The 26,736-nt window shown below is 50.5% G+C and overlaps 1 protein-coding gene across 1 annotated transcript in view; it reads right to left on the reverse strand.

The window, feature by feature from the left end:
* Positions 1 to 5,430: 5,430 nt before the first annotated feature.
* The window catches only part of LOC119096494 (neo-calmodulin), a 33,266-nt gene continuing 11,960 nt past the window's right edge, over positions 5,431 to 26,736 (reverse strand). Inside the window, exons 2-7 of the mRNA XM_037219406.1 lie at positions 16,198 to 16,248; positions 9,072 to 9,267; positions 8,319 to 8,420; positions 6,707 to 6,842; positions 6,017 to 6,165; positions 5,431 to 5,711 (exon numbers count right to left, since the gene is read on the reverse strand). Of these exons, the coding sequence (XP_037075301.1) occupies positions 5,671 to 5,711; positions 6,017 to 6,165; positions 6,707 to 6,842; positions 8,319 to 8,420; positions 9,072 to 9,267; positions 16,198 to 16,248 (675 nt within the window). The 3' untranslated portion in view covers positions 5,431 to 5,670. The remainder of the gene's footprint in view (positions 5,712 to 6,016; positions 6,166 to 6,706; positions 6,843 to 8,318; positions 8,421 to 9,071; positions 9,268 to 16,197; positions 16,249 to 26,736) is intronic.

Below are 26,736 nucleotides of genomic sequence, written 5' to 3' on the forward strand. Positions count from 1 at the left end.
CGCGGACCACAAGGGATCCTTGCCGGGCTCCGCGACGTTGTCTTGGCTCTCTGCTGCGTCGTTGGGACGGGGCTCGCTGTGTGCTGGGCCATCTTTGTAGAATGTGGTTCCGGGAACAGCTCTGTACGTGACTAGCGGGAGTGACTTGGTCGCCAGTGAAGTCCCGTTTCGTTGAACTTGTGGTATAACGGCGGCAAACATTCTTACCTTTACGGTTGGAGAACCGTAACTGTTTTACGAAATGGTGGACGGACATATATGACGAAAAGTTTCACGGTGCGCTTACCGTTCAGCATTTTTCTTCTGACAAAGCTCAATTTTATAGTAAGAATGAGGCATGTATGCACCATGAAAAGTTACAATGGCTTCAAAGCCCCGAAATCCTTCAGCGCAGGCAATTTCTTAACCCAATAGTTGTATGCTACCTTCATAACACAAATCCATCCACAAAAAAAACACGGAAGGGGCAAATCGGAAATAGCAATATAACGTCACGCTTGAGCAGCCATAACATCGTCAGTTCATTTGACGATACATGAACTGCCAGGATGAAGGCAGCTGCTGGCAGTGAACGAATGTAGTCTTTCGCAACAGTCGCCATGACTCGTATTTCCGCCAACGCTGTCGCTGCTGCCGCGAGGTCCGACAGATGAGCTGCATCGCATTTCATCGGGCCTGTTGTTCTGACGGACACGAGCCTGTACGTGCTTACGTCATTTAACGTGCGAAGTCGCGGTAAGGACTTCAGGTTCCGCGCACTGGTCTCGCATGACGGAACAGATTTCTGGCGGCAGCAGCGGCAGCAGAGCCGTTCACGCTGTCCTGGTGAAGCGGTCGTGACGCCCGAAATATTGTATATTTACGTTAATCTGTGCTGCATCCAAATGTGTAAGGTATTGTGAAACGCTAGTTACCATGAGGAACACGTGATCAGTGACGCGCTTGCTCGCGGGCAATACATGTCGCTTCGACGTGACCTCCGCTGACGCCTTGGGTAATTGACCGGTGTATGAGCAAGGGCTCTGAAGTGAAACCCGCCCTCGAATAGCGATAGGCATGAGTGGTTCCAATGGCCGCGATGTCCTGGTAGCTACGTGTAGTGAACTGTGAATGTAACTACGCCTCTTTGAATATCTGCTGAACGATTGCTTTTAGTGTGTATTTATAGCGCGTGTTCGGTTAATTGATGACAAATAAAATGGTACGTAGACGAATTTGTCTTTCTACCTGATTGGTGCAGAAATGCTGGATTTGGACTGAAGCGTGGTGGTCAACCGCTTTATTTAAATATAGATTCGTTGTCACGTTCCCAAAATTACTTGCCCGCTTGTAAACCGCAAGCAACTACGTCTGTATTCCTCTCCTATAATCATCAACGTTCACAGAAGTACCGTAAGCACTTGGACAGTGCCACGCTGCGTCAGCCGCCGAAGCAGCCTCAGATACGACATCAACACCTGTAACGCCTCGTGTGCTACAGGTGGCGGCCACCACGGCGGTCAACAGGCTGCGTGGTCAGACGGTCCCGGCATCCCGGTCTGGCGGGTGCCGGCGCGACACCCTGGAGGTCAGGCGGGTGCCGGCACGACACCCTGGAGGTCAGGCGGGTGCCGGCGCGACACCCTGGAGGTCTGGCGGGTGCCGGCGCGACACCCTGGAGGTCTGGCGGGTGCCGGCGCGACACCCTGGAGATCAGGCGGGTGCCGGCGCAACACCCTGGAGATCTGGCGGGTGCCGGCGCGACACCCCGGAGGTCGGGGGGTGCTGGCACGGAGTCCCGGATGTCCCACGCGCACCCACACGCCGGCCCGGGCTACAAGCGCGGCCGGCGTCCAGGAGGTCGGGGGGTGCCGGCGCGGCGTCCCAGATGTCCCGCGCGCACCCACGCGCCGGACCGGCTCCCAGCGCGGCCGGCGTTGCGTCCGACGGCTAATCAGCGCCCGCCCGCAATAACCTCGAGCCAATATGGCCTGCTGATTAGCAAAATCACGCGGCCGCACGTCAGACAGCGCCGTCCGGTGACGAGCCGACGTCGATGGGCCGCGTCGAATCGATGACCAGATGAGTCGGCGCCCCGCCGGCTGCGACCGGGCCGCGCCGGCCGGACCGCTGTCAGTCCCGCTGGTCGGTCCGCCGGGCCGACGGACGTGAGCTCGGGCCAGCTCCGCCACGCAGCGGCAGGCAGACGCGCGCTGGCTTCGGCGGTTGTATTGTATGCCGTCATGACAACAGAAGGCATCCGGTCATCCAGCCGCACGCAGGCGGCGCCACCGCTGACGACCCGCGCGTGTTGGGCTGACTTTCTGCTCGAAAGACGCTGCCTATTGACGCGGTCCGCTCGACTTTGCGAGACGGCGAGGCTTCTATCACAGCTGCTCTGGGCCTAAGCAAATTGACGAGTTCTTTCAACGCCGGCGGCTACGAAGCGGCGGCAGATGTAATTGGATGAGGCGGGGTCAGGTGGCCGGCGCTGGCGGAGGTTCTACCGACGCGCCGCTTCCCTGCCCCCTCGCAATGCAGCTAATTGGCCTCAGGAGAAGCACCTGGGAACGGTGGCGCCCCTGAGACGGCCAGCGCACGGCAGCCGCGGTTCTGCCGGCACCCCTCCGACCCTGACCTGACCCGCTCCGGCGTAGCTCACGTGGGAAACGTCCACAGGCATGGAAACAACTCCCACGGGAGAGCTGCGAATCCGGCCCTGCAATAAAACCCTCACCGGAATCAGGGCAATTGCCTGGAGAGAAAATAGATGGAGGCATGATGCTCGTCAGTTTGTGAGTTCAGAAGATTGACCGTCACATCTTACCGACATAAGCCATTGGTAAGGCTCGCATCCCACTTGTATCCTATGCGCTTAGTAGGTCGCTACACCCAGCATGAACGGATTTCTCGTCGTGTTCTAAGTTACAACATCAAAATATGAACACCTAACACGCCATATAACCTTAAGCTCGACCGCCTCCACGCTGGAGCAAGAGCGCGCATGATACACCATGACATCCCAGGGGTGCATTGTCACTAAATAACCGTTTACAGGTAAACGTCAATCCATGATCGGTACGCTGGAAAGGGGCTTAGGGAATGGTCATCATGAAACAACACCACGGTTCCTCACCTCCTGAGTTGGGTGAGTTTCATGAAATTGATCGGGGAGGCAGGGCTTTCTGTAAAGTACGGTTATGATAATATGTTTGTCCCACGTAAGCTGTTTATCATGTTAGTGGCTCCCGACGAACCTCAACGTAAAATAAGCCTGACATTGACAGAGTTTGTCCAATCATCGTGAGCCATTGATGTCCCGAAAACACAAAACGTTCCGCCGAGCGCATCGAACGATGGGTGAGCGGAGAGGCGTTTAATTGCATCCCGACACGTCCGCTCTGCGTCGGCTTTGAACACGGAGTGTCGCGTCATTGTTCTGACATCAGGTACGGGTCAGCTGCGCAGTTCACTTGGCTCATGAACCAAAACAGTGACTTCGCGAACAGAGACAGGAGACGGCGCCTGATATTCTGGGCTCATCAAATGGCGACCCATTTCATTTCAACGAAAGGAACACAGCTTGCCCCGCGTCAGCTGGTCTCCAGCGCAACACGGCTTCATACCAGTTCGCCTGATTAGGCAACGCTGTCCTCTTGGATAAACGCGAATGAAATTCCGTTATTCACATTCGTATGAATGCGAGCATGTGTACTTAACAAAAGGATCTCACGGCATTCAGTTCCGCCAAAATTGTGATCATAAGATAACGGCAGCATCGTGCACAAGAACAAACAAAGATGATTAGTTGGCAGCCGTCTCCAGTAAAGCGTGATTGGCGAAGACCGTGGTGGCTTAGAAAAGAATAATGGTAAGGACATCTTTGATCGCTGTGTTGTCAAACAAAGCTTGCAAAATATGTGGAAATGCCCCCTTCTTTCACTAAGGCAACTAATTCTCGACTTTTGAAAGCTGGGGCAAGCAAGTTTCAAAGCGTCTCATGGCCGACATCACTGCAAAACTGAACACAAATGACAAGTGATGATAGCGGTGCCAGTTCGTCTATACGCAATACGTTTTCGGTAATGTCGGTCTAAAGAGGTGGATCGGATAGCATAAAGCAAATGAGGAGATGCCGTTCGGCAGACGAGCACAAAACAAAATATTTTTGCGTGCGTGTTATACGACTTTTTGATACGACTTTTTACTTTTATACGACTTTCTACGACTCTGATACGACGCATGGGGTCAACGGCAGGAAGTGTTTTATGATGTATTGTAAGTTTTTAGGAACAAGTCGTTTCATTTTGTGTTTAGTTGCGTTGCTGGTGTAATTTTCTGTTTGTTCACCTCTATGTCCTACTTTTGGGATGGCGGGGTGTAATTCCACACGCACGCCAATAAAAACCTGGCGTAAGAGAAGGAATGGGGCGTTTAAAACATGTTGCTGAAATGGCACCCAGAAACATCTGCGGACAGCACACTTACGCAATATAGCACAGCGCCAACCAAAATATTTGTCCATGTGCCTAGATGTTAAGCTAACTTAATGATGTATGTAATCTAACATAGCTTAAATGCTACTGATAAATGATGCGATGCGTTCAGCAAAAAGCGCGGTATTTGTACTTAAGAGCACTTTTAATTGGGATTGACACCGATACTGCGAATCGGTAAGATCCACCCATCCTGACCTGCAATAGCCCCCATTTCGAGTCGACCCTTTCTCGGGGCCCGCGTGACGCTCTTTTCGCATATCTCACAGCTCCTCAGACGACCGGCCCTCGAGGCCGTGAGGGCATGGGCGAAAAGATGCAGCCAACTTGAATCATGTTTAATGGGCTTCTGAGCAGGTTTCCGTTGGTAATTTTGCCACCTTGCAGACTTTCAGATTTAGCTCGAATTCGGATTGAGTGTGCATAGTTTTAATTTCATTTTATCAATTTCCCCATTTGATACTTCTTCTGAACTCGAGGCATGGCCGGCCTTGAATCAAAAGCATGAAGCTGTGTATTTGGGTCCCGAGGTATAGAAACTGTTCCTAGTAATAGTAAGCAATTTAATTACCTTCATTGCAATCATTCTTCGATTATGGAAAGCGTCTGCATAGACAGCCACTCCCAGGTTTAAAGGAAGCTTTTTAAATAGTCAAAAATCAGTTTTCCACTAATTGTCTAACAACGCAATGCTGGGTGCGAACAATTCCCGACAACGCTTACCGTGGAGATCGAATATCCATCACAAGTAACATGAACAAATGTCCCAACAGCGAACACGCAGCAATAGTGGTCATCAAATCGGGAAAGGTAAAAACAAAAAGACATACAGACATATGGACACCCACACCCGCAAGCGCGCGCGCGCGCACACACACACACACACACACACACACACACACACCACACACACACACACACACACACACACACACACACACACACACACACACACACACACACACACAGCCACGCAAAAGTGTACAGCTCGGGTACAGTGGCTCCAAAACATTCACGCGTACACTGTTCACCGGAGGCGCTGTGCGGGACGACCCATTGCCTCCCGCACCGCGCGGTAAGGCCGCGCGGCCGAAGGAACGACGCGACCCCTAACTTGGGCCGTCTCCTCTGACAGGAGGACTTCTGGGCGAGCAGCGAGCTGCGAGAGCAGGTGGGCTCACGTTCCTCGTTCCGCCTACTCGCGCGATGAGCCGCAGGTCAACACCTGGACAAACTCTGTCGAGCAAGGTTCACTGTCAGGCTGGACCGTCGTGCGCGCATGGGACGTGGGGGTGGGTTGAGCGCCGGATGCACGCAGGAGAGCGTGGTATTCCCATGCATCACGCAGGCTCGGAGTGGATCACACTGCACGTATTCACACGTAGTTCACACTACACGTAGTTCAGTGGGTGGGGAATATTGTTGCCTCGTAGCAGCTGTACAACTTGCTCTTGGGCACGTCCAAAACCATTATTTCCGACACACGTGGGCATCCTGCCTGTATTTCTGTCATCAAGATGGAAGCTGACACACACTATTACCCTGGTAGTTGATTTTCCCGTCTCCGTCTTTGTCTGCCTCCGAGATCATGTCATCGACCTCATTCTTGGTCATCTTCTCGCCCATTGACGTCATGATGTGCCTCAGCTCGGCCACCGACAAAAATCCATCATCGTCCTTATCGAAGACTCTGAGAAGAAGCAATGGTCTCCTATGCATCGGGAAATTAAGCACTGGAAATGGCCACCCGGGACCATCTGTCCATTGACGAATGGCCATTGTCGTTACCATTGACAGTGTGCGCGGCACGCCTTGCTTGAAAGCTGGCGCGATGCGTCAGTGTCAGTTCATCTGCCGTAATGGATTGAAACGAATTGAGTGCAACTTAATGTCGATTTAAGGGGAAGTCAAGTACTCAGGAGGTCTGCAGCTGCTATTTAATGTTGCGCTCGGTTGGAAAGCGATGGACTGGTGCCAATCACGGTGGGAAATAATTTGACTATGTCGCATTGAAACTGATTGGATTAGGCGATTACATAAAAAGAAGGATTCGCGGATGCGTTGTGTTTCAGATTTATAGGCAGTTTTTCGATCGAATGCTAATACCCTCTTGGTGATAAACATTAGCAAGTATGAAAAAGGAATTCACCTTTTCAAATATTGAGGAACCTGAGAGCCACTCCCCAGACCTGTTGGCCAATGTAACCACCCAACGTCTCACATAAAACTACCTGAAGGCCTCCTTCAGCTCGTCTTCACTCTCCATGCCGGACATCTTCCGTGCCATCATCTGCAAGAACTCGTTGAACTCGATCTGACCGATGCCTTCTTGGTCGACCTTGGTGACCATCTGCTCCAGCTCCGTCACTGCCAAATGACCAAACGTGACGTCACGCCCGGACCACGTGATCCGTTCAGCCAATGACTCTCAAAAGGGATGTCACAGCTATCGTTCACGTGTTGCCTGTCTGATCGCGCAGTTACCAGCCTGTTTGGCAGTCACACACGCTGTCGTTACGTGCCCCGTTACTCTCGCCATGTACTTTGCTGGATTCAGTGCGTATTGTTTCACCTATTTTTCCACATAGGTATTTAGCAGCTACTCACAGCTGACTTAAGGCGCACGTTCACCGCGACCGTGATCTGTGGTAGTTCTACAGTATTGAGCTTATAAGCCCGGTTCGTGCCCAGAATCCAAGAGTGGCATACTTCTTGGTAGCGGAAGCAAGGAGCAGGATATGTCTCATTACCTCTGCCGTTCAGTGGGAGCTAAGATGATTACCAAGCCCCAGCACCGCCCGGTCAATATGATGACTCTTGTCGACTTAGCCGAAAAACAGCGGCACGGGATTGTGAATCGACTGAGCATACGCGACGTCGATAGCCAAGGTAAAGCGAGCATAATGGCTGTCTTTAATGGTTCATGGTGAAAGACGACACGTTATTTGAGTCGAAAAATTATGATGGTGATTTCTATGGCCGATGTGTTTTAATAACCGATGGCGATTTTGAGTTGAAATCAAGAGATCAAGGGTGAAAAATCGCAACTTAACGCTTGTTGCAACATAACGCACACCGAGTATTGCGCGGGCCTTTGGTCCGTGCTGCTACTCCTCCTCTTTCCTATCTCCAACAGCTCTCCACGCAGTGTGTCCCTCCCGACACTGACCCCGGCCCACGGCCGTCAGTCTCCGCGACATCAGCCGGCCCGCGCGTGCCGTCGGTGTGGGGACACTCCCCTCCCCGACACTGACCCCGACCCACGGCCGTCCGTCTCCGCCCGTCCGCCGGCCCGTGTGTGCCGTCGGTGTGGGGTCACGTCCCTCCCCGACACTGACCCCGACCCACGGCCGTCCGTCTCCGCCCGTCCGCCGGCCCGTGCGTGCCGTCGGTGTGGGGACACGTCCCTCCGCGACACTGATCCCGACCCACGGCCGTCCGTCTCCGCCCGTCCGCCGGCCCGTGTGTGCCGTCGGTGTGGGGACACTCCCCTCTCCGACACTGACCCCGACCCACGGCCGTCCGTCTCCGCCCGTCCGCCGGCCCGTGTGTGCCGTCGGTGTGGGGACACTCCCCTCTCCGACACTGACCCCGACCCACGGCCGTCAGTCTCTGTCCGTCCGCCGGCCCGTGTGTGCCGTCGGTGTGGGGACACTCCCCTCTCCGACACTGACCCCGATCCACGGCCGTCCGTCTCCGCCCGTCCGCCGGCCCGTGTGTGCCGTCGGTGTGGGGACACTCCCCTCTCCGACACTGACCCCGACCCACGGCCGTCAGTCTCTACCCGTCCGCCGGCCCGTGTGTGCCGTCGGTACCGGGATGCGCCCCTCCCAACCAGCCCACCTGTAGGTCGCTGGCCGAGCGACTTCATCACTACTCCCAGCTCGTGCATGCTGATGACGCCGTCCTCGTCCCGGTCCAGCAGCATGAACGCCTCCTTGAACTCTACGAATGTGGCCGGACGATGTCAGCCACGAAAGGTAGGGGAGACAAACTTCGAAGGGACAAATCAGCATACGTGAGGCCGAACAGTAGGAGTGTGCCAACACCCAGGGAGCTTTCCGCCGTCGACTGGGGCGCGATCTCTCACGCGCCGCCGCAGTCGAAGCGACGACGGCTGGCGGCCGCTAGGGGGCAGCTGGGATTGAGTGGGGCGCAGCCCTGCACGGAAAGGAAGGGTAGAAAGGTGACGGTACATGCACGGATGTGGTGATAGCCTCAGTCTAGAAAACACTCGGTAAGCATGTATCTAGCGGCAAGACTCGGCTTTGACGGTCAAGCAATAAAAACGCTCGCATCGTCAGCAACTTCAGGAGGGGAAGACGCAAGGTTGGAGGGACGTAGCCGCTCTGTGTCCCACTGACAATGCTCATACGCTGAGCTGAGCTGAGCTGGGCTGACCATATGACAGGCAATCTTAGGTTAGCTGAGCTAAGCTGGGCAGGGCCGAGCTGAGCCGAGTCGAGACGAACAGAGCCGAGCCGAGCTGAGAACTGAGTCGAGAACTGAGCTGAGAACTGAGACGAGCTGAGCTGAGCTGAGCTGAGCTGAGCTGAGCTGAGCCGAGCTGAGTCGAGCCGAGCTACTCGCACTCACCAGCTACCAGCTCCTCAGTCAGGCCATACTCCACGAGGTCGATGGTGACGATCAGGTCGTACTGCTGGTGACGGCCCTTCTTGCCCTTCTTGCCCTTGCCCCCCTTGCCGCCGCCCTTCTGGTGGCCCTTTTGAGCCGTGCGCTGCGACGACGGGCCCTTGCCGACGACATCAGTGGAACAGGCTTTCGATCGCGCCTGTGGGAGTGAGCGAAGCGTCAGCGATGACAGGTGCTGTAGTGGTAGGAGCGGGCAGTGCAAATTCGTGCCAAGTTCCGCACTTGAGAAGAGTGGGCGAGTGGCATGTTTTACGGACAGGCGGCGACACTTCTCTCCGAATGTCATAGTATTTCACGCCTCTAGACAACACTCACTGCGTGACACATTTTTGTGTGCGTTTCGATCGACTTCCATCGTCATGATAAGGAAGGCAAACCATCTTGAATGAAATCATCACCTTTTTAGAGCATGTGCCTTTACTTTTGCATACACAAAATTAGCTATGCAAGTGAAAACCCGGCGGCAGATACGACGCTGCACAGACTTGTTCATGTGTCGTCCAGAGGCGTCTTGGGCTGAAAGGCTAGAGCGGGCAGGCTAACTAGGCCTTTCGGAAAACCGAATCCCTGTTGTGACTCTTGGAAATAACTGACGTTGAAGAGTTATTTGTCTCTCTAGCTTTTGTTTGCGTTCACGCCCCCGGTCTCTTATATTGCCAGGGAGAGTGTCAGCTAGAGGTGCAGCTGACAAAGTACTTGACATGCTGCCATAAGGCGCAACATTCGAGCTTGAATGACATGCTGACGTGTTTTCACTAATTTGCGGTGGGGAAGTCAATGCATAATGGCACACAAGATCAGCCACTGTTTTTTATACAGCCCTGACACGTACGCACTAAGATGATACAGATCCGTCGTATCACGTGGATAGAAAGACACACGTACATACAGCTAATATGGCGAGTGTGCTGCTGTTCACGACGCCGCTGGCTGCAAGCATATCCCGAAGTTTAACACCTAGTGCTACCGCTGCTCCCAGTTCCAACGCGGTCCAAAGCGGAGTCAGCCAGTGCAGCGACTGGTGTGAACGTGCGGGCATACACTTCAAGGACACCCCGGTTGTAAACCTTGGTGAGGAATTGTCGTTTACAACGGCTTTGCGTGAGTCGTGAAATAATACAGCGTGGAATTCATTAACGTTCGGTTGGACGAAAACAGTCGAACTGCGGCATCCCGCAGTTATCTACGGCGAGCGACGCCATCGTAGATGAAGGAGACAAGGCGACGGGCGGCCTCCGGGAACCGGAGGCCAAACTAGCCTGTGTCCATACCGATTAGCGCACATTTCAATTCATGAGGGTAAGCTTGCAGCACCCGTGATAGCGCCGAGGTGCAGCACGCTGGACCTCAACGCTGCCCAGATCTCCCTGACAGTGGTAGCCGGTGATGTTAGGATCTCCCCCGATCTCCCTGGCCGTGGCAGCTGGCCAAATCAGGGTCTCCCCGATCCCCCTGGCAGTGACATGACAGCTGGTCACGTCAGGGTCTCCCCGATCCCCCCTGGCAGTGACAGCTGGCCACGTGAGGATCTCCCCGATCTCCCCTGGCAGTGACATCTGGCCACGTCAGGGTCTCCCCGATCCCCCGGTAGTCGCATCCGGTCGCGCTCGGCCGCGCCAGCCGCGCTCAATCGGCCGCTCCCAGCGTGGCGGCGTCGCCACCCTGTGCCCGGCGCCCCGTGAGACTGACGTCTGAATGAGCGGCTCCGGGAGAGGCTGGCCTGGCCGTCAGCGGCGCGAGCATGGCGCCGACTCCGCCGAGCCGCTGACGCAGTCGATAAACGCAAGGCCGGCAGCCGCGTCGCCGCGGGTCGGGGGTAGCCGAAGTGTACTGCGTACATCGCTCTTGAATGGCACATTGCCGGATGTGCCACATAAAGAGGCGTATGTGCAATGCAGTGCCGTCGTGGCACAGGACGTAACACAGAGTTAGCGTGCGAAAAGGCCGAAGGGTGAGAGCGGCGTGACCAGAGGGAGCGTTTGCCGGACCTACTGACGGGCTAACGGGAAAGGTGGCTGGTGTGATCCGCTGAGTTGATGACAGCCGCCCATATGCGACAGGGAGCAGCGCCTTGTCAAAAACTGCTGTGTCGTATTGGCGTAGAGTTTGGCAGAAGACGTTTCCTTATTTTGTGAATGTCTGGCACAACTGAGTTCATTGCGCTGGAGTCCCTGCGGCCTTTGTTGTCATGCAAGTAATGGTTTAACAGGACTTTACAACCGAAAACTTTTCAAGCGTGTAACCGCAAGGCTAGTACCCGCTCGTTTTCGCCTCTGCGCACTGTACCCTTGCGCGCTGCAGCACACGGGGATTATCCTGAAGCCAGCTGTTGTCAGAGAGTCGTGCCAGAACTAGCCCGTCCGTCGATCCCGCCCAGCGCCGAGCGGACCCTGCCAGGCTCATCATGCGGCACGGATTCCCAGCGGCTGTGGATGTGCCCCATTATCAGCTGCATTATCACCGAGGCGCGATTGAGGTGATGATGAGAGATGGACAGTTTCAATAGTTGCAACACGTAAACTAAAGTGAATGTAGGCAGAATCAACTGGCAATTGTACAAATGGGTTTGTCATTGGCAGTTCTGATAGGCTATCGCGATAACGTTGCATGGGAATCGCTCAGCGATATTGACAGTACGTGCGCTTATGCATTAGCATTCACTGTAAAATGTCACAGCTTAATTTTAGCTACATTTCATACCGACCATTTGCAAGAGCATGTCTACACTACACTTCAGTCCGTGTGTACTTTATGCAGATTTTCGTTTAACTTGTCAAAGGAATGCCAATTATAGCAACATGGAGCCGTAAACAACTTCACGCCACTAAGATGGAATTGGCTCCACGTATGAGAAAGCCAATCTTACTTGGAATAGATTAGCCAGTAAGCTATCTTCCAATGCAGAAATACCCTTTTCATTTAAACTTTTAGTCTGACAAAAACTAAGGAATTTCCTGACGCCAGGAACGACTTGAATAGTTTCTGATAAGTTGTGGCCAGGGGTTGATCCGAGTGAGACAAAGTCAGCCAGGCGAATGTTCTTCATTGCAAAACAAACCCAAGTTTTTTTTAAGAAGTACACCTGGTGCATAAGCATAGTTATAATAAGCTAAATGAGTGGCAGTTACGCATGCAGCCACAATGAATTGAATTACTTTGTATAATAAATGTTCACTACTTCCTGTACAGACCACTTCAATACGCACTCGGAGGGGTACCCTCCGAATGTTTGTTATGACGTTATGACATGACGTATGAATGTTATGACAAAAGGAATGTTTGTTACGTTCATGCCTGCTGAAAAGCGAATGAAGCTTGTCATCTGGGAACACAAACAAATAGGACGATTCAGTGTACTGAAATATCCCACGGCAATGGTTCCACCAGGAGCAGGTACACAGATGTTTAACGCTCGCGCACACATTTATGGTAGGACTGCTTGAAAATTCATTGACTGGGCCCGACTGGACGAGACTGGGCCTTATCCAAGCCATTTTTACACGCGCTCGGGTATGGGTCAATTTGACTCCCAGGAGGTTTTTCCAGAATGATTTCCTAGCAGTCGTACCAAACTTGGCATAGCTGTAGGCCATTGAATAGCGGATCTTTTGGTGGAACACAACTTTATGTGCATGTAAGGATATCCGTTGTCACTGTTGGCAGATGGCAGTCAAAACCAGCCTGTTTTTCTGGAGAGCCTGCAATATGGGGTAGTTTCTGATGCTCAGTTCAATTTTTGATAGCAGGGACTGCAAGATATATTTTCCATGGACTTCTGAAATGTCAAAGTGGGTCACTAACCTAACATGACCCAGATAAGCCTCCTTTAGAAAAATATCGTCCGGTCTAATACGGCGCGTTAACGGGAATGTTTTACGTTTGAGGATATTGGAGTTTGTTTCATCAGATGTGATGAAACAAGCTCACTTATAGCTACAAGTTTGCTTTTGAAGTGGAAAGTATTGCTCTAGACAGCACAATTCTCTGTTTAGTAAACATGGTCCTCAATGCATCATGCTTTGATTACGTTATCGTACTTTGTACAACACTAATTGACAGCCAATTGACGGCCGTTATGTCTGGAAATCGCGCTCACACATCCCAGATATGAACGCTTCGACAATAACATTTTTCTTGGCTTTCATTAGCGGTATGGTTTGTAAAACTGCAGGATTTGATTGACGCTTTTATGACGTCACGAATGCCAAGATGATTGAAATACTCTCTCCGCATACACCTTTTTCCATTTTCGCGGACGTGTGGCTCAGAAACCAGAGGCGCTTTGGTCTTAAGATTGGCAGGGCTGTGAACAGTAATGAAAGGTCTTCAAGATTGCTATTTCAGTTTAAAACTCCATTTAAATGTGGAGCACTCCCTTTAAGTTGCGAAATGTATTGATTTGGACTAGTGTGTTTTTGCTTACTGCCTAAAATTTGGCAAAACCAAAGATTTTGTCGGTCGGTATTGATTCCAATAAACTGGATGATGTGTCTATGCAGTTCCCATAGCTCGATCTCTCTCGGTTTCTGTCACAGCACATTGTATCTTAAGCCTGTCGCAGACAAGCCGACAATAGCCGCTGATCAGTGTAATAGCGTCACACCCATGGGTTGGAAAATGCAAAACATTTAGTTATTTTTCAGCTGGTGCTAGATGTTGCTTGCACTTACACCGAACAGGTAGTTCCACGTGCACATTTGCTCTGGATGCAAATATATCTTATCTGTCCTCCTCGAAAGCAGTTTGAAACGATCGGGTCAACGACCTGAACGTCAAAGCCAGTGAACGACTGCATACATCGACCCGCACCTCTGCAGTTACGATTGTCCGTTCTCTCCTCCGGGAAAATGTGTCGGTTTGTGTCGCTGCGACGCCTGGTCATCCAAGTTTGGACCTGGCTTTGACTCGTGCTCTGTAGCCTTTTTGCAATGTGAGAATTCAATGTTCCCACGTTTATCGGACGAGAAATACGTGGTGATTTTGCAATCTAGTGGGAAACTTCCACCCGAGCAGTTCGTTCTAATTACCTCCAAAAGATTGGAGCGCAACTTATGAATTGCCCTGCCCCTAATGCTACATACTTAATGGCGGTACAATCGAAGGTTACCAAAATGTAAACCGTCAATTGCATGACCACTGGCTGAGCTGGCCCTCAGAGGCTGCAGCATACTTGGTTAGCTAACTGTACGTCTTTTTATAAATTTAGGTCAGTTCCAGAAGCAGGTAGATCACGCAGATGAAAGTCCAACGGCAGCAGCATTTCTATGGAAATGGCTTCACCCACAAGAAATGAGGTTCCAAGACGCACAGTGATGCCACCTCGAGCGTTCTGCATGACAGCTGAGGCAGTGCTGTCCATCCTGGCTTGCTAACACAGTTAGCTCATCTGTAGTCGCTAACGTGTAAAAATAAGCTGTTTTTAGCAGGCTATTATCAAGCTACATTTGTATGGCATCACACCGCTGGATGTACAAAATATTTTCTTTCGTCTTCAATTAATGACGAATGCAAGTGTTTCGTACTATGCCACCGGACAATAGCTCCGAGGAACAACTCCGCTTCACAAGCATTCAAGCTGTCTTCGTTCTGACCCTAGTAATTTACAAGACAGCGAAATTGTATGAACAGTGGAGTAGCCCGGATAGGTAGTCGGAGTCATCTGCAGCTGAAGTGATGCACAAGAAGAAATACATTGCATCTTACGAAACAAACCCGTGCAATTGATTTTAGACAACCTCTGTGTGCGGCACCACTCGTAGTTACGAATCATTCCCGGGATCAGTTCACGTCTTCGGAAACAGTGGCCCATCACAAGCTTAGAGTGACGACGATGAGACGAAGTTTGTACTTGCCGCTACCGCAACGTTCTGTGTATGTTTACTTGATTGGTCATCCGAGTTTGTGTTTGTTTTCCTTTTGATGCATTAGAGCGCTGCCAACCCCCACACCTTGCCAACCCTCCCCTCGCTCAGAGCATCAGAACCTTGCGAATGCTAATGTCCATTAGCTTTATTAGCCATCAGTTGGGTGGAAACGATTGGACAACGCCGGCACCCACCACTCTCGGACATTTTTAATGGACATACCATCGCACGCCACCGGGGTATTGCAATAATCAGAGCGACTTATTTATTTATCTGCGGCTTCAGCAACCCTGCGCGGCAGGCCAGTAACGTTTCTCGCGCTGTGCAGCCCCTGACCGCACTGCCGTGAAGCTCTCTCCAATGAGTGGCGCGATTTTTTTATGAAAATTCTGCCCTAGCATTTTCAAAACGCCTAGTTGTCGTGACTGATAAGACGCAGTACCTCTTCAAGATTGCAACATCAGTTATTTCATCCACACGGGAGACCTAAAATGTTCAAACCGTTGAATGAGATGAAAATGCGGGTTCGCATTGTGATTTCCGCAGTGCCGGTGAACGGGGGTAGCGACTAGAGACGCAATTTTTCAGTCTGACAGCCTGCCAATTTCTAACCCGCAAAACCCGCAGGATCTTGGCTGGGTTATAGGCCAGACGTAGCAGGCTTTTGCTGGTCAAAAACTTTTCTTTGTTTTCATAAAAGTTCTCTGCAGCATGCAATGATATGTCATGGCTTTTATGACATTGCTAGATGCCAATGATGTTACTGGAGAGGTAAATATCCGTGGACAAAAAATTGCAATCCTTGCTTTCACTTGGCTTTCACGCGGTATTATCACGCGGTGATTTCATTGTGCAGGTAATTTGCTGCTCTCTGAGCAGCATCACTGGTGTTAGCCACAACACAACGGCAGGCAGGCTCGGCCTGTGCGCATCCCTCAGTTGCCACCTGTCGCTCTTTGTCACGACATTCATCGCACGACGACGTCCCAGGGTCATGGACGACGTCCCCGGTGAGCACTCCCGCCGGCGAGAGCGACTGCTTGCGCGGCTGCTGGCCCGGCAGCGCAGGGGACGCTCCGGCGCTCCCGATGTGCAGGACCGAGCCTGGTGGCTCGCTGTTTTCGCTGCCGGAGTCACGGTCGTCCGCGCGGGGCCGCCCGTGCTCCGCTGTGGTGGGTGGGAGCTCATTCATGTGGGATGCCAACGCTGTCGACGGGGCAGCGGTCCAGGATCAGCTGAGAGCGGTCCAGGATCGGCTGACAACGGCCCGGGATCAGCTGACAGCGGCCCGGGATCAGCTGACAGCGGCCTGGGACCAGCTGACAGCGGCCCGGAATCAGCTGACAGCGGCCCGGGATCAGCTCACAGCGGCCTCAGCTCACAGCTCACCGCGGAAGAGTAGTGCGGAGGCGTGACAGGGGCGCCCTTAATAGCAACTAATGAGGAGGGCGCAGTGGATGATAGCGTGGCAAATCTTCTAGGCGACATCGGAGAGGGCGGGGCCCTGCGGCCTCTGATCTATGTGGACGTAAAGCTAAACGGACAGCCCCTGCAGCACATGAAGCTGGAAGTTGACACCGCTCTGTCGGTATACTAAGAAGCAAAGTACCAGCGGCTGGGCCGCCTGACGGGCCGCGCATCCGGCAGTGCGGGCAGAAACCTCGCACGTACAATGGAGTGATGCTGTCCAGCGTAGCGAGGTGTTGGTGCGTTGCCATGAGCCTGCCCCTCATTGCAATGAAGGGGCCTGGCCAGTGTCTGCTTTGGAGGATCTGGTTATATTGCTTTCGTGTTGATTTCGTCCTGAGTGCACATTGTTTAAGAAGGTTTTGTATGTAACAGGTAAAAGGCACAGATCAAAGTCCAGACCAGTATGCCAGAGCGACATGAGGATACTTATACTAACGGAAGAAACAATGGCAACAACACGGAAAAGTTATACATAAATGTGTGCAAAGCCACCGATGTACTCTTTAATGAATCCGGTTTCACATGCCGCCAGCTGGAGGCTAAGCACAGACAGGTCAGGTCGTGAAAGCTACATACACACATTGCCTAGTTATGGCTCAGAATAGAAGAGCTTTTTCCCCATTGCCTCGTCAGTTATCATAAGCTATTCCAGTCATCTAAGCCAGCGTAAATAGTGCATCTCCACCTGCTAAGCTCATGAAAACGACACTTGTAGTTTCTATCCGTCCGGGCTTCCAAATACGAGCGGCTCTGCACGCTTAGATTTTGATTCATCCGCATGGAGACAAGAATTACATCTGCTATCACGCTGCTCGCCGCACGCCGCCAAAAGCGTATGACTGGTTATCAGCATCAAACGAATGACAGCTACATCACTGCAGAACACAAAACAAAATAGTCGGAATAGCTGAAATACTTCACTGGCGGCTGAATAACATTGTTGATAGAATATCGTCAAATACAGGTTTAAGAAGTCAGAAAGCTACCACTCGCAACCGCGTGAGCTAAATTTCAAACGTAATATTGCAGACTAGCTGTCAACGAGTCGGAGATTATTCCTCAAGCATCGACAGGATGTTTTACTTATTCCTAATGTATCAGCGTTGTCCGAACTGCCTGCGTATCAGGGAATTCGCAATGTCCCTCATTTGCTTCCATTTATGTCTATAAACCGCTGACTCATAAACTCATATCATTCATATGCTTGAGTCACCTCTCCTGGCTAATCAAATAACGCAGGATATATATAATATAACGAGATGCAAATAATAGACCGTGATTGTGCACAGTCGCGTATAATTGCCCTATGGTTCACCTAAAAGGATCTGGAAAGAACCAGCCTCGATATTGCGCAGTAGAGAACTAACAGAATGTAGCGGCAGGCATTCATGACATCAAAATAACTATTGCACATAGCCAGAAGCCCAGTCGGCGCACAGAATGAGCGATGAGCAGTGGCGCGGACGGACCAGGCATGGACAAAGTAGCAGAGAATGGCCAGAAGCACAAATAAAAGCTAGTGCAATGCTGTGAGACGACATTTTCTCCCTTTGATCTTCATGCTCCTGAGCGAAACAATAATGAATAATAATCAATAGCTTACTCCGTGTTGTGACGCACGAAATTCGTGCGCAGCTAGTGCAGTGCCCGGGAGTGTAGAAGTTACAAGCGAAGCCGTAGGTTGGGGGTTTGTAAATGTCATCACGCCTTCTGGAAGCTTTCATCTGTTTCATTACTCAACACAGCATCACGCAGCACTCAGAAAAAAATATGCAAGAGCTTCGCAACATTGGTTTTAGTCCGTTTGCTCGCGAGCCATTTCATCCGGCGGGACCCTCTTGCTAAACTGAAATGTGAATAAAATACTAATCGCCTCCATTCGGCTGGTATGACTAAAGTAATTATTATATTTGCAAAACAGCTTCAAAACGCGAACCGAAGCCGAATCCGGATCTTGACAGACATTCGTAGCAGCGATACGAAGCCAACACTACTTGACCGAGGAGAGCGGGGGGAGGTGGGATAACTGCCGTGGCAAAATTGTGTGTTTGTGTCTGCAACAGACTACGTCCCACCGAGCACGAAGACACTGATCCGCCAATGTTGTGAGGATGTTAAGCACTAGTGCTAGATCTCGGCAACTAAAGACGACAAATCCGCTGGGCAAAGTAAATGGTGCGCATAAATGCCCCGAGAACAAATAAGTAAGAGAGGTAAACACTGCGACCCATTGGAACGCCATCAATCAACCTGCGCATGGCCTATGCCACTTTTTAGAGACGTCTTCTCCAATATGGTATGCTGAAACGTTAACTATTAGGAATACTGGCTATGCCAATTATATATATATATATATATATATATATATATATATATATGGTTTTAGACCGCAACCACAGCTTTGGTTATCGTCTCCGGGGTCATGCCAATTAAACAGGCGCCTAGCCGAATTTATTGTCACTGGTATCCACCATAAGAAGTATTTTGGCAACGCTATGGTTTTGTTAACCAAGTCATAAGGCATGTCAAATTAATAAATTTATTAAATTTCAACCGCTTTGCCTGGGCTACCAAGTTTCAGCGATACCACATGTGGCATGCTCGTGGACGTTACATATGACCCACTTTACCTATTTGACCCTACGCCCATACGATAACCATATTACGTTCACGATTAATTTTGTAGCTGCATTTCAGACCGTTACAGCTAGCATTCTGATGCTTTTTGAATTTTCCTAGAAAGGTATTGTCGTATAACCCGCCGATATCTATGTGCCCCGCTTCGCATACTATTCAAATGCGGCCCAAGTACATATTTTTGGGACGTATGTCAGAACGAGTGCCTGGCTGATCCAGACGAACGTGCCCTCCATGATTTTTTGGCTGTACTCGGCCGATGTTTGCCTGAAATAAGTTTTAACATGATCTGTGCCGTACATAATGACCACATGTCAGGGTTATGTACCATGTATGCGAGCTATTCAGAGGCGAGTCTGGAGCAATCAAGGCAGTTGTTTGGGCACACAGCTGTGCATGTAAGCCAGGTTGGACGATCTAAGGAAACAATTTGAGCCTACCAAAAGTCTCCAGCAATGAAATACAGGCAGAGCCACAGCCAGAGTCTTGGTAAGGCGAAAGGTAAGGGGGACATCGTGTTTAACGAAGGGCTCCCTGCTGGTGAAAAGGCGCCACCCCACCCCCTCAAATAAAAACTGTCTTCTTCATCGCATTTCATTTCGAGGGGGCCAATGCTCGTCGCTTTAGTTCTGGTTTCGTCTTTTAATCTGAAAACGGAGGCCAAAAGCCACAAAAAGATGCAAATGCACTTCAATTTAAAAGTCATCAAAGGAAAGGAACCATATATCAAATGACTGCATCGAATAACTGCCGGTGTTACTCATTCCACCATGGCTGGGCGGGCTCTTTCTTAACAGATGGCAGCCAGGGGCGTTGCCTGAACTTGTTCAGGACTCTACAAAGATATTGATAAGATTGATTGCACAAAGATTGATGAGCGTAGGCTCAGTTGTGCACTGAACGCAGATCGTAGACCAAAATGAGTTCAAACATTTGTATTATGTATGGTCTGTATTAGTTATGTATTTTGTTGGTCAACTCATCTTCACCTGACGATCCTTCTTCACGATCGATTGCTGAAAATGATGTATTTAATAGTATCGAACCCAAGCGCTTTATGAAATCAATTTGCCCTTTTTGAAGGTAGCCTGGGCCGTATATTTCACCAGCGCAATGTTCAGATTAATCATGGGAACGGATTAGCGCTGGTATCACGATGAACTCTTGACGTAGTGATGGAATTCGCATTATTCGTGTTTGCTGTAGTGTATCTGTATCTGTATCTGTACTGTAGTTAATCTAAGAATAAACTTTTTGTTGTTTATTTGTTTTGTGTTCACTTGTTCATTTTGAACAAACAATGAGCGTCCTCAGGCAAGCATGCGTTGGTTAGGTCAATACAAAATTTACCCAGTTCTGATCCACCCAAGGAGACACCTTACCTTTTCCGAGAAGGTCGCTCAGATACGGGGATAAGGCCTCATAGCCGATCAGGAGGCCATCAGAGGGATGCATCACGCATCGGTCCCATGCCTGTCGCGGAAGGCGTTCTGACCGCGGCACTTGATCCCGAATGGGCGTGAGGCCGTCATTCTCGCAAAGGAATCCCTTACCAAAGCAGGGCTCTAATAATAAGCACAGGGACCCCGATTCGGCTTATCAGGTCCCTGGCCAAAATGAGGCGGAGGGCCTCTCGTTCAATACTGGGGTCCCTGACCCAAACAAGGCCCTTTCGTTTTACTTTGGACTTTCCAGTTAAGATCCGATTAACACGCGCTCTGCTGAGGGTCAACTTAATTCCTCGCAAAGGTTTTTCCGGAATGGTTTCTAAGTAGTGCGGAGCAGTCTCGGCAAATTTGGCATAACTGTAGATAATCGAGTAGCGGATCGTTTGGCGTCAACAAACTAGATATATGTTGTAATGTCGCTTACCTACGGCAGGTCAGTCAGGCCAGTGAATTCGGAAAAGTCAGCTTCTTGGGAATCGCTCACTCTGATGCGACAACGGAGTGATAGACGAAGCCGTACATCTGAGATACTTTCTTAGGCAACACAACAATAAAAGGAACAAATTCTTTTCGCCTACGGTCAGGTACGAAAGTCAGACCAATGCCAAAAGTAACCTACTTTATTGCTCCAGGGATTGCTGCATCGTGTAGTTTCTGGTGCTCAGTTCGAATTTATTGATAACAGGAACCGCACTTAACATCTTCGGCTGACTTTTTTAAGGCCGGAATAGGTCAATGAGCTAAAATGACCAACGCCAATATTTTTTTTTTACGGGCGTACTGCCTAGCGTAATCTTTGTTTGGTTACTCAAATGCAAAACGCAAAGCAGTCCTGTATGATTTTGGTATCATTGACCTTTGAAAAGTCACATAAGGTCAGTGACCATGAACGAGCATCTCACCTTTTGCTTAGAACATGCGTATAAGTTTTGGGGGCATTTTGGAGTTCAACCTGGAGTTTGACCTTGTTTGACTTTATTTGGCATGAAGGCCATAATCTAGGAGCCTCAAACTTTGAACGAAGTGGGTTCACGTGCAAAGCAACACGTCCTGTAAATTTGGTGTTTATAACTCTCTTAGTTTCGGAGATCTCAGGAGGTCAAATTGACCCCCACCCGAGCGAAGGGTATCAGACCTGTCACCTGGGCGCGTGTTGAGCTCCGTCGTACGCTCTCATACAAGGTTTCATTGTCAGCGGGCTCCGATCAAGGGGCCTCAGACAAACATATTTTTATTCCTGTTCCTGTCAAGCCAATGTGTTCTGGCAGGTTCGGGCCCCATGGCGACACAGCCCTGCCTGTTAGGTATTATGGGCCATTAACCGACACAGGTAGGAGAGGGGTGGCACTGTTTTAGCAGCCCGAGCAATTCAAATCGATGGCCTCGGCCTTGTTCCTGCTTGGGAAATACCCCCAGGGGCCTAGACTGGCCCGGGCCGACTGATCGGTGGTGTGGTTTCTGACCGGCGCTCTGGCTGGCGCTTGGGGGCCCGGCTCTGTGGGCTGGGATTTTAACAGCACACAAAGCAGTGTGATGCATTTTACCCTGGTACCAGATTTAGGTACACCTGCTCAAGGTCGTTTAACAAGAATCCTTGAATGAAAATCGAATTGCACCCCTTATTTAGCAAAAGATCGGGCCGATGTACCTTAACAGTCTTGACGAACTTGTTAAAAACGTTTCAACCGTCATTCCTGTATTATCATTGAACAAAACAGTATGGGGGTGCTGGTAGTGTAGTGGCTAGCGCGTCTGCGTTAACCAATGCGCGTCTGGGAAACCAGAGGTACGGGGTTCGATTCCCCGCGGTGCCCGCCCTTCCTGCCAGGGTGAGAGGCCGGCGACGCCATATAGCCTCAGCAGCTGAGTGCATCGTGAAGCCCCAATGACACACACACACACACACACACCACACACACACACACACACACACACACACACACAGAACAAAACAGTATCCAGTTTCTTGTGCCTTTACTCCATTATTAGCGCACTTGGAGCCAGCCGCTGGCATTTCAAGGCTCATGATTATTTAAGACATTATAACTCCTGCTGGTGTTTAGCTTTAGCCACGTGGAATGATTTTACCAAATACTGAAAGTAATCTAGGATTAGGAGGCCTATACTGGACGTGAAATTTACTACTGTTAATGCATAGTCCTGCATCCACCCCTGAAACAGAAATTTCCCGTTTGCATTGCATAATACCCTACATGGTGTTCGATCACTTTTCTATGTAAGGTGCCGTCCAGATCAATTTAGCGCGTGCCAATGGTGCCGATGCGAAATCTCGCTTGGCCCTGGTTTTTCTGTTGCTGAGTGTGCCGCTGACCACATTGTGGAAGCCTTGATCTGACAGGAGGGTGTTGATGCTCCGCAGCCAGTCTGGGCCGCCGGACGCAGAAATACGCCCAGCAAACCGCGAAATCTCAAGCGGGTCAAAGCGGTCCGATGGGAAGAATTCGAGTGAGTTTCGAGGTGTGAAAATAGGGTTAACGGAACTGTTCGGACTTTTCCCATGTAAACTGAATTATTGCCCGACATGCGTGGAGGATAACGTCCGACGTCTGAGAGCACCAACCATATAACAAAACTTGCCTGATGTACCCACAGCTTGGCAATGTCCCAGAGTGGGATTTATCGCCAACAAGAGCTGTCAGCTGAGTCAGCCGTTCCACATCTTCGATGATGGGCTCGCGCCCTGCCGCAACAGGTGCTTTGTTGGCATACAACGCTGACGATGCGTGGCAGGAACGCCAGCGCCTCAGAGGCCGCACTCAGCTGTCTCGTCGGTGGTAGCCGACTGGTAGCTGCTCAAGAAGGCCAGACTGATGATGCGGCCAGGTCACTTTGTGGGACGTTATCATGTTCGGCAAAATGATCAGTAGACCTGGAAACACTCTATTTTGGTGGCGGAATTGGGTCCTTGCAATAGATTGTGGACGATAGGCGCTTAGTAGGGACAGCGGTTCCTGCTAAGCGTCCATCTATTTTTTTTCTATTTGTCTATATATATATATATATGCAATAGACTGGAAGGTAGAAAATAGACGCTAAGCAGTGACTGCGTTCCCGAGGTCTCTCCAGCGGGATAGTTGGCCAAATTGTAATACTCAACAAATGCAAAAGTAAATGGACCAAGGTAACCTCTGTGAAAGCTCGTCACTCACGCCATCTCATTCGAATTATAAACTCTCCAGTATAACTTGCTGTCTTCTATGCGAAAGCCGGGCTTCTGTCTGTTGCAATACAGGCAGGAAAAGGCTTGCCTGCTTGGCTAAGTTAAGCAAGATTTCAAGGTCAATCAAAGCAGATGGAAATGAAGACCATGCTCGTCTTGAGGCTGGTTCTATATATACATATATGTATATATGTATATATATATATACATATATATATATATATATATATATATATATATACATATATGTGTATATATATATATATATATATATATATATATATATACATACATATATGTCTACGACATAATAATGTATGTACACTGAATCTGGGTAGTCATTTCCACTCATATCGCCCCAAAAATCTCCCCCACGATCATTTCACCTTTCCTCTCTCCAAAATGTTTACATCACCCTGACATTTTAAAGTTTAAGCAATGCCCCTTACGACTGAGAGTAAGGTGAAAAGTAAAGTTTTACTTTCACGTAATTTTGTCCTTTTAAAGTTCAAGGTTTAAAGGTTGAAGAAAGACTGCTTGCTGAGTTGAGCCCCGTTTTCCGTTACCACGCGCACTTGCGGCACAAAAATATATCCATTTTCCACACATCAGTATCTGTTGGCGGCCAATAATTACACTTTAATCCCCGCCTCATTCCGAAAGCATGGCGTGTGCTCCGTCACTGACAGGAGCTGCAGCCAGCTAGGAGTGTCCAATGACCAGGGCTGGCCCCAATGTGCAACAAGGTCGTTGGCCATGGGTCGTACCAGTCTGAAAGAATGACTGGTGGCACTGGTTCCAAGGGTAACTCAGCCATGGTAAGCCAGGGTATAAAACGTGCCATTCGGGATGCAGCGTCGCTGGCTGTGAATCCCACTGGCGCATCGTTACTCGTCCCAGCTGCTTTGTGATAGTCTGACTGGCCGTAGTGCAAAAAAGGCTGGCCTGGCACCAGGGATGGCTGAGCTTTACAACTGTGATAGTGTTGTAGTATTTTGCTATTATTACCCGCAACTTGTGTGGAACAAATTTTTTTGCGGTCTTTGTAGTAAAAAGCTATTATAATTATACGAATAACTAAAACGACGCAAGTTGTGTGCTAGCCTTAGTGTATAGGCATCCAGCTCTGTTTTACAATTAGTATTTGAGTTGAAGAGCATCCGTTCACACTATTTTACGTTAATTGCTGACTGGCCTCATTACACCATGCCACTAAAATGCATAGCAGTTATTTCACGCCAGCAGTATTGGAGGGAGACCAAATTTCGTACCAAATCTGAATTGCACAAACATTAGGATAAGTAGAAGCATCAATTCCATCATTCGTCGTCAGAATGGCCGGTGATTTGCATCTGCTGAAGTGATTTTGACTCGCTATCACGTACCCATAGGCACATGATGGATCGCGAGCTTGAAACATGCGTGGCCCTACATGGACCACGAGGCACGCACCTGCGTGGCCCTGCATGCGCCACGAGGCACGGACCTGCGTGACCCTGCACGCGCCACGAGGCACGGACCTGCGTGACCCTGCATGCGCCACGAGGCCCCGGACCTGCGTGACCCTGCATGCGCCACGAGGCACGGACCTGCGTGGCCCTGCATGCGCCACGAGGCACGGACCTCCGTGACCCCACACGGGCCACGAGGCCCGGGCAGCTGTCGCGCCGCGGGTCATGAGTCCCGTGTCACGCCGCGGGTCACGAGGCCCGGGCGGCCGTCGCGCCGCGGACCACTCACGATTCGTCGGCTGATGACGCCAGCTCGGTTCATGCTGCCCCCCGACTGCCGGTCTGGCCGTCGACTGACCCGGGAGCGACCGACCGGCGCCGCCGGTCGCCGCAGCCTCCGCGTTGTCATGACGACTGATGCCGCGGAATCAGCCTTCCGGCTCTCGGCTGGTCTGGGCGGGCGCTATGGCCGATGACTGTGGCTATAATGGTGTGGTTTCGCTCTCGAGGCCTTTGTTGTAGCCGAGGCTGTGCTTCTCCTTCACGCTTGTCCGTCAACAGTACATGATGCATCGGTAATGACGTGGCTGACTCGCGGTTAGCAGCCCCGTCGTGATGTGACGAGGTGTGGCGAGGGTGACGTCGCACGTCGACATCAGGTGACGTCACACCTCGCCGCACGACATCTGACAGCGGCAGACGTGAGCTGTTCAGGCTCTCGTGTCGAATGTCGATCTTTATTCGTTTGTAACGGATATTTTACTGGTCACTGAGGTATATTTGCCTTTGCATGCAGATTGATGTCTATAAGGACATGACAGCCCCAGGTATGCACACACACAGCTATAGGCCTGACAATTGTTGCAGAACTAGCAAATATCGATGCAATTTTCTTGTCAGTAATTTACAATTGCAACTTTGTACATTGTCAATATCAGGACAGGTCAGTGGAGAACCCCTCAAATGTTATTGTTCACGTTTGCCAAGCCAAAGGTGACATGTTTTGACTTTTGCCTGCTTATGCCTTGCAGATTGTAACATGTTTGATGTTGGACAGACAGTTCACAAAATTAAATCAGCCTCACATTGTTACTTCATAAGCACTCACCAAAACAAACACTGCTAAAGGTAGCGACGTCACGTTCGCGGGGAGGGCTGGTAAAAAGCTCAAAAGCTTGATCCCGGATGCGCGAGATTGTGGCTACGCGCCGCAGCACTATTATCTCAGTTTGTTTATGGGCCTTTGCCATACATAGCCTATGATAGTGAAGCTCGGATATTCACCTAAATCACATTGGTAGGATGCCATGCCATAGGTATGAGCGCTATGACAGAATTTGTCATGTTCCCTTATAAACGCCACATCTTGGACCATGTTGCAACAGACTCAGCAGTTTGGATCATGCAAACGACCATGGACCTACTCCAAGAAGTACAAGTGTATTTTCCCTAAGCAGGAGAAAGATTATGATTACACAAAACATGTTCTGAGAGCCAGACTATTCCAGAACACTTGGAACACTACGCCCCCGCGTTTCGTCTCAATGCGTTACGCTT

The sequence above is a fragment of the Pollicipes pollicipes genome, unplaced genomic scaffold (assembly GCF_011947565.3).
Source record: "Pollicipes pollicipes isolate AB1234 unplaced genomic scaffold, Ppol_2.1 Scaffold_4295;HRSCAF=5057_pilon_pilon_pilon, whole genome shotgun sequence".
In the NCBI taxonomy this organism is placed as follows: Eukaryota; Metazoa; Arthropoda; class Thecostraca; order Pollicipedomorpha; family Pollicipedidae; genus Pollicipes; species Pollicipes pollicipes.